Source organism: Gavialis gangeticus, unplaced genomic scaffold, assembly GCF_001723915.1.
Source record: "Gavialis gangeticus isolate Ggan-Ray unplaced genomic scaffold, GavGan_comp1, whole genome shotgun sequence".
NCBI classification, from domain to species: domain Eukaryota; kingdom Metazoa; phylum Chordata; order Crocodylia; family Gavialidae; genus Gavialis; species Gavialis gangeticus.
The window spans coordinates 47,401,681-47,410,442 of record NW_017729004.1 but is presented as its reverse complement, the minus strand read 5'-3'; the positions used below and the strand labels follow the sequence as shown (position 1 = coordinate 47,410,442).

General features: G+C 43.3%; 1 protein-coding gene across 1 annotated transcript in view; it reads left to right on the top strand.

Annotated features, from left to right (window-relative positions):
- LOC109291350 (macrophage mannose receptor 1-like) overlaps nucleotides 1-8,762 on the top strand; it is a 77,734-nt gene that overhangs the window by 38,102 nt on the left and 30,870 nt on the right. Inside the window, exons 18-19 of the mRNA XM_019508331.1 lie at nucleotides 1,647-1,714; nucleotides 4,104-4,204. Coding sequence (XP_019363876.1) covers nucleotides 1,647-1,714; nucleotides 4,104-4,204 — 169 coding nt within the window. The remainder of the gene's footprint in view (nucleotides 1-1,646; nucleotides 1,715-4,103; nucleotides 4,205-8,762) is intronic.

Here is an 8,762-nt window from a genome sequence, read left to right as displayed (position 1 = left end):
ACCTGCCTTTGATGAACCCATGCTGATTGCCCCTGAGCATGATCTCCCCTGCTGGCCCCCCACAGATGTGCTCCTTGATGATTCGCTCCAAGATCTTCCTGAGCACCAAGGTGAGGCTGACAGGCCTATAGTTACTTGGGTCCTCCTTCCTCCCTTTCTTGAAAATTGGGATCACATTAGCTAGTTTCCAATCCTCCAGCACCTGGCCAGATGACCACGAATGCTTATACAGCCGGGCAAAGGGCTCCACGATGACCCCTGCCAGCTTGTTTTATTATATTCAAAATGCATAATTCTGTGCAGCCATAGAAACATCGTTCAGTATCTGCTTTTGATGTACTGGAAGGCATGCAGCTATACTGCATCCAGGTTCCTTTGAAAGGTCCTGGGTTGATCTACACTTGAAAATTTAGCTGAAAGCCTTTAGCTTCCTTATAAAGGGAGAAATACAGAACAAAACATTGTTGCCAGTTTCTAGAGCTGTCCTACTTGTTAGAGTTAAGAGAGATTTGACTAAATACATAATTCAAAATCTGGCATTAAGTGAAGGCTGGTAGACCAAATGAAAATTTCATAGAGATTCACACACAGAACCCAAGGAAGCAGTTAATTCACCATTCTCCTTTGTTATTTTAGTACATTAATTGCTGTAAAGGATAAATGTTAGGCCATCAATCTACCTTTGGAATAAAATCTGTAGAAGCTTTTAAAAAGGCTGAGAACCAGTACTCTAGGGTTAAACTTGAGGCACCCTGTGTTTGACTCAAGGCACCCCTCATTTGACCTCTCCATAATTTTTGTGAATTGAGTAGCACTCCATTTAAAAAACTCATTTATGTATTACAGTGCTTACATTGTTTCAGAAGGACTGGGCAGTTGGGGCAGGGCCAAGGGCAGGCAAGGGCAAACCTCAGCCTGCGTTTATCTCCTCATACCTGCTTATCTCCTCACACTTTGTGACACCGTTCAAAAAATCTCACTCCACTCCACAGTACCCTGACATTCTGGTGGCAAATTACTGACCTAAAGAGAAAAGAATTAGAGCTTTGATGTTTTTTTTTTTAAATTGATGAAATCAATTTTTCCCCATTTTTGTCAACATGTAAACATTTTAAAGGTTTAAGTTTTCAGTGAAAAACTAAAAGCCAAAACCTTTTCTTCTCTTGACAACAACAATGCCAACAACCTATTTCTGAAGCTAACCACATTCTTTTGGAAAAATGAAAAAACACACACATACATTTGAGAAGAACATTATTTCATCAAATTAAAATCCAGAACATATCAATGAAAATTTCTGTCTAGCTTACACGGGATTCTTATTCCATGCTCTCCCAAACTTGCAAATTTATTTTTGATTTATTGTCACATTTGCCTACCAGACAGGCTTTCCCACTATATAATAGCAGCTTTTCCTCTGTTTCATTATCATTCCATTTTATTTTCACTGGCGATCAAGTAAAGGCCTTGAATTATGATTTACATTTTCAGAATACTGCACAATTCTTTCCCCAGTTGTAAGTTTATGACTGGTGGCTTATAGACTACGTACAATAGTTGCTAAGCCAACTTCCATAGAACAGATGTTTGCTTTATATTACAGCTATTTTGCTACATCTCATTAAAATCTTATCTCTGTGTTTTAGACCTACTATTATGGTTTTTACGATGACCTTTACATTGGCTTATATGTGAGTCTTGATAAAAAGTTTCGGTAAGTAAACAAGGACCATAAAGCTTGTCAAGCAGTACAAGTATTGCATCAGGCTATCTTGAATGACCTGTTAAAGTTTTCATTTCACAGGCTCATGAACTTGGTTGGGGATTAATTTTTCATAATGGTATCAAAAGAACATTTCAATAAAGTAAAATACATAGCTAAAACATATTTTAAAGTTTTTTGGGCTTTTTTTAGAGCGAGAGAGAGAAGTTAGTGAATGAACAAATGTATTTCAAATTTTACCAGCTTAGATAGAGGGGCAAAGCTGCTACTGCTAAGAAACCTATTTTAGCTAAGCCAAATCTTGGGTCTGTATTCCTGGCCAGACCCTTGCTCAGTACAAGGTTCTAAGCCCGTGGTACTCAGCAGTGAGTTTTCTGTCACCACATGCTTTTTAAATTGTTTTTTGCCTCCTTAATTGGCAAAAGAATTCTTTTCCCCTACTTCCAGGTTTTCATTCTCAAGATGATGCCTGGGTCCTGTACCTCGGGCACAGTCAACAACTTGGGACATTTCCCCTTCTCCAGCTGTTTTGCAAGATGTCTTTTCTTCAGGCTGACACCTTTTCCTGTATTTGTTCCATTTTCACTTCATTTATCTCTCTGAGCTCCAGAGGCATTAATCAGTGCATTAGTTGATGTTTTGTAGGTAGAGTCAGTGCTGTGTTACTACTGGTTGTCATCTTTTGCATTCTTCCCTCTTTTGATTTTGCAAGAGAGAGAAAAATGGCTTGAAGGTTTGAGGTGTGTTTCACTTGACTATATCATATCCTAGGTAAACACATGTCAGATGTAACAAAAATGCAGTTAGGGGGCACCAGGACCCGCAACAGCCAAAACTCAGAACTTTTGTACTCCTGTTCTCATGGGAATTCAATTTCTTGAAGCAGTCTCAGAATCTAGGATAAATAAAATGCAGGCTGTATTGATTGATTCATTTCCCTACAGTATTCATCAAAATTATGAAGTGCTATGGCCACATATTGAATTCCTCTCAGAATTGTTGGTGAATTTTCCCATGTCTGTTCCCTAAGACGTCATTCCTATCCCAGGGTCCCTCTTTTTGTAGTTCTCTCCCTTTCCTGTGCTTCAGCTCTGGATTAAAAGACCATCACTGAAACCTTGTTTAATTATGAAGCACTGCCACTCTGACCTCTGCCATTCTTTCCCCTATTCAGGAAGGGTCTTTTGACCACAGCATTCAGCTAGTGGCACAAAAAGGCAGTCCTGCCTCTTGGAGCTATTGTTTCTTGTTTCTGCAATCTGGGCAAATTACAGGAAATTATGTTTATTAAAGTTTTTTTCCTCTCATTCTTTATTTTCACTTTCTTTCCTGATAGGTGATGTCACTTGTTTGTTTAATATTTCTCTTGCTTCACTGTGTACTCTTTCTTCATATACAGCTCTGTAACTTTCTGTAACTACACACAATCTCTGTTCAGCTATGTATGATTTCCTTGCATTTTGCTTGCATGTTTGCATTTTGCTTTTGGAAGCATCCACAAACTTTTGATTATGAGAATCTATTGATCTGACTTTGTGCTTGATAGTACCTGACAATAAACCATTTAGTAGATTACCATTTAATTGAGATTTTTTTATTGCCTGTTATTTGGGAAGAATTTTACAAGCAGCTAATTTGAAAATCATTACTGGATACATAAGGATAAACATGTAAAGAAGGATGCCGAAAATAACTTTTGCTGGAGGCTATCAGTTTACACTAGCTTGGGGCCAGTGGACCATGGAGGAAATTTCTGTCAAATCTATATGTAGAGATTCTGTCCATAGGCTGTTAATCTACAGATAAGTATGTTTCCAGAGAATAAGTAAAAGTAAATCATTATCTCATCTTGCAATTTGTTTCACAAAACTCTGAAGTAAAGTGTAGGTGGGGAAACAGACTATATCTATAACAAATGCATCTGATTTGCTTAGTCTTATATTGTTTTAACTTGCAGCTGTTAATTATTACATTTAATTTTAATTATATGAGCAAAGGGAAAATGTAGGTTAAAAAACAAGAAAATATTCTCAATTTGCTCTTCAGGATTTTGGCCACAAGTGCTAAAAAAGTCACACAAGGTTCTTTGGGTAGAAAGGTGTTTGTGCCTGAAAATTTGTGAAGAACAATTTCCCCAACTATTTAGCTGGTCTAATAAAAGATATCACATCCACCCAAAGAACCTTGTCTGCCTATGACCTTAGACCACTGTGGCTACAACCTACAACCCTAAAGCAAAAAAATCACACACACAGAGCAGTGTGCCCAAGTTGCTTTTGGTGTAGCTAGGATTTCTGTAATATAAAATAAAATGAACTAATGTAGCCTTCAAAAATAACTATTGATATACTCAATAACTGTGGAATGTAATTTCTTTTAGTTGGATGGATGGAACCCTAGTAAACTATGTTGCCTGGGCCCCAAATGAACCCAACTTTGCAAATAATGATGAAAACTGTGTGGTCATGTATTTCCGTACAGGTGAGTATAATATTACTATATCAATAGTTTAATTGTTCTGCATTGCATGGCTTAGGTATATATGTGCAATATGGGTGTTTCTTGTAAGATAAGTTTTACCAATAAGTAGACTGATTTTGAGTAGGATTTTCAAAAGCCCTTACCAGACTTGAGCATAAATCATACTGAAAATCATTAGGACTTGGGGTTCTAAATTACTCCTAAAAGTTCTCCCACCTCTTTTGCAAATAAGACATTGAACTAGGAATGAAATCTGAACTAAATTCTTACTTTCTGTATGACAGTGGACAAATTGCTTACAGCTCTGTTTCTTTCTATCCTTTTACGTGTTTTAAGCATTGAAAGTGATATCTTTGCACAACAGTTCATAGAAGGAGAGGAGAGGGCCTCATTTTTATTTGAGGTCTGTGCACACTACTTGTAATGCAAATGATGACAAATTATAAACACTAGAAAACACTGCAAGGTGGGGTGTTAATTATGTGTTATGTACTCAAGCCACTAAAATTTCTAAATGGCAGTGTGGATCTATAAGTGTGCATGTATAGACTGGGCATTAACTCAATGTGCAGTTTATCCAAGGTATGAGAATCTAGACAGTCAGAACCATGTGACTAGGGGCAGTTGGCCTCTAAGACAGGAGGCATGTCCTCCCATGTTTTAGCTACAATAAAGCATGAGTAGAGCAACTTGCCCAGGAAGCAAGAGATATGGGATCTCAATCTCCTTGTTTATAGGGGTTTTAATTTGCATCTCTGACTTTGCAGCATGGTCCTCTAACCAACACACCACAATGCTTGACCTACCACTGACTGCATGTAGACAGGCATTTCTATGGGAATTTAAGAGAAATTCTTATCATTAGAAAAACAGCCCGGGAGTTGAGGTGTACATATATTTGAGTTGACTGGATGGAGAGCTACACAGGTGAGCTCTTGAGCCAGGGGGCACTAGAGGGCTGGTCCCTGGGCCACCACTGCTCTTGGGGAAGCCTGTTATTGGACTGCCTGTCCTCTCCCCTGCCTGGGAAGGGGGCAGGCTGTCAATAGGCAGCCAATCAGGTTTTAAATTGCCTGGTGTGAAGCCCAGATGGGTGGCACATGTGGCATTTAAAGCCCATTGGGCTGTGAACCAGGGTGGGAAGAGTTTCTTCATGCCTGGTTCCTAGCCCTCAGGGCTTTGTAATCTGTGTGCCAGCATTTAAAGGGTGGGGACTGGGAACCTAGTGGTTAGGGTCCAGGGGCCAAGTTCACTTCATTTGAAAAGTAGCATGAGCCCAAGCAGCCTTGCAGTGGTGCCACAGTGGTCTCGTGTCCATCTGTCCTTTCCTTCCCCAAGGCCTCCCAGTGGAGCAGGACTGTGGAGTGTGGGAGATAATTCCCCCATATCTATAAGGCTTCTTAAGCTGAAGCAGCCTTGCAGTCAGAGGGGAATTGTTTCTTGCTCCCCCACATGCCTCCTGATGGAACTGGAGGGGTGTGGGGATGGGGCTTTTCTCTGGTGGTGAGAATCTTCCTGAGGCTGTGGGAGGGTTCCTGTCACAGGAGAATCGTTGACCCCCAACCCACCAGTCAGCTCATTGGCAGGATGGATGAGCAGGAGCATTTTCTATCATCTGGAGCTCTCCCAGGATTCCAGGAGGACTTCAGTAGTCCCAGGGGTTTGGGAGGATTCCTGCCTCAAGGGAATGGCCCTCCCTCTTCTGCCATACAGCTGATTGGCAGGATAGGAGCAGGGTCCCCACAGGGCTCCTTGATGGCTTGCCTCTGAGCAGAGGACTGTAGGGCACTACATCCAGCACCCAGAAGAAGAATACAGATATTCAAAGTACTGTGGGAAGGGAAAGATCTACCTGGTTCAATGAGGTTGAATTTTCTTGTAAACATGCTTTATGTCTTCCACAATAAAGCCCTTGATCATCTGTATACTTTCCTTTGTGTCAGGTGAAATGCTTTTCTCCTGGAAGAAATGTAACATATGAACATGGCCATTATCTAGGCTGGTAGTACTGGTATTCCTTTTGAAACTGGCCCTTCTGTTGGGCAGCCAACAGAAGGAGGTATGTCAGGCTAGGAGGAAGACAGCAAGTCAGTGTTGATGGTTCTGGCCAGGAAGGCATCACAGAGTAGAAACTATATTGTTATATTGTTACATTTGTTTTATCCAATGACTAGGAAGTGCAAGGGCCAGTGGTTCAGCTTAAAAAGGAGTGACTGAGAAAGTTCAGGATAATACTTGGCATGTATTTGGTGGTTACAGCATGGTGCTGGTAAGTTAGAGATGCAAGTTCAAACCTCCTTTGGGTGAGAGGGTGGCCTCAGGGTTGCTTATCAATAATTATTTTTTACTCATTGTCCGGAAACTTTTTACTGACATATGTTTTAAATAATGTAAAGGTAAGCACTCTGCTAGGTGCTGGACAAGGCGTGGTTTCAAATTTAGATGTATAACACCATCCTCCATAGAAAAGTTTGGTTGTCAACAAAAAGCTTTCAGGTTATCAATAAATAAATAAATAAAGTCTTGGCTTGGGAACCCTGCCTGACTGCAGCAATGATTTTCCATCAAGGTGCCCCCACCTCATGGCTTCCCTGCTTCCCACACCCTGATGTCCCTGACTGCACCTTCCACCATGCTGCCCCCACAGCCTAACCCCCACTAGCCCTACCCCGCATCTTAGCACAGAGAAGGTCTATTGTATGCTTACCTGTGATCCAGCAGTATTACAGGTAGACAAGCAGATGCAGCAAAAGCTGGGAGGGAAGGGGTTTCCAGGGCTACAGAGCCATAAGAGAATGCTTCATGCAGGGTGCTGTGTTCTCACTTAGTCACTAGGGGCACTTACAGAAGTTATCAAAGGGCACCTCAATCACTGGCACTTTATATAAAGTGCTTAAAGTTACAAAGTCATCAAAAGTAACAGACATTTGGCATTTGATGGTGGGGGCTGGGTGCCTCTGTGCACTGGCCAAGGCCAGGTGGCAGGGGGTGCTGTAGCCTGGTTGGAAACAGCCATCTGGGAGAGCTGGCTAGCATTCATTTCTTTGTGTGTGTGTGTGTGTGTGTGTGTGTGTGTGTGTGTGTGTTTGTGTGTGTGTCTGTATGCATGTGTGGGAGGAGGGGCACGGGCAGTGTGCGGGGAGCTCAGGGACTATGTCCCTTCTCTGCTAGTGTTGTCTAGCACTAGGAACATTCTCCTGCTGGGGGGGTCCCCGCTGGATCCCCTACCCCCAATTGCTGCCCAGCTTCTACCTAGCCTGTTTGGAAACAGCATACTGGGAGAGCTCTCCCCCTCTATCCCTCACTGCACAGGGAGGAGACTCTTTGCCACCTCCCTGTGGCAGACAAGGGACATGACACTTAACCCCCTCAGGGAATTCTATAGAAGTTCCCTAAGGTGCTCTAATTTAGAACGCCTTCATTTAGTACTTGATTTAATGAGGGTTATTTTTTTTGCATGATCAGCCATTTAAAAAATGCTCTGCAGCCGTGCATGTGCATTATGACTAGAGGTGCGCCGATACATTGGTCAATATCGTATCAGCACCAATAAAAGGAAAATTAACATTATCGGCAATTGGCTTTTTTTGGCTGATGTGGCTAATAATGTCACCAATAGTTTCTAGGGTCGGAAGGGACCTGAGTAGATCATCTAGTCCGACCCCCTGCCATGGCAGGAAAGATTACTGGGGTCAAACGACCCCAGCAAGGAGCTCATCTAACCTCCTCTTAAAGACCCCCAGGGTAGGAGCCAGCACCACTTCTCTTGGAAGTTGGTTCCAGATCCTAGCCGCCCTGACAGTGAGGTAGCACCTCCTGATATCTAGCCTAAATCTACCCTCTGCCAGCTTGTGACCATTATTCCTGGTCACTCCTGGCAGTGCTCAGGGGAATAGGGACTTCCCCAGTGCCTGCTGATCCCCCCTTACTAGTTTGTAACAGGCCACTAGATCCCCCTGTAACAGGCTGCTAGATCTCCCCAATAAATGCCACATGCAAGTGCGCAGCTGCAGCATGCACATGGCCAGGTGTGCAGCCAGGCATCTTGGAGAGCAGTATCTAGCCAGTCAGTCTGTAGAGGGGAAGGCGTGTGGGGGGGGCAGATCGAGGCCACATGGTGGGGGAGGGAGTGGAACTGGGGCAGGGGCAGGTGCTGCCCAGCCAGGGTGGGGCATGGGATGGAGCTGCAGCTTGTCTGGGGGTCCTGGGGGTGTGCGGCTGCTACTACTGCATGCATCCTGGGGGAGGCATGTGCCCCCCAGATCTGTGTGCAGGGCGAGGGCAGGCTGCCACTGTGGGAGGGTGCTGTGGGCTGTACTGGGCTCTTCCTGGTGGCTGTGAGGAGGGGGGCTATGAAGAGGGCTATGGTGAATTTTGGAGTTGGCTCTAGCCTCCCTGTAGCTCCCCTCCCAGGGCCACCACAGCCTCCTGCTCTGCCCCACCCCACCTGACCCAAGTGCAGCCACTGGGAAGAGCTGGATTTTATTAAAGGAAAAGAGAAACCCTAATTGAACAAATGAGCAAAACAAAACAATTTTAGAACTCTGAGGGTGCATCC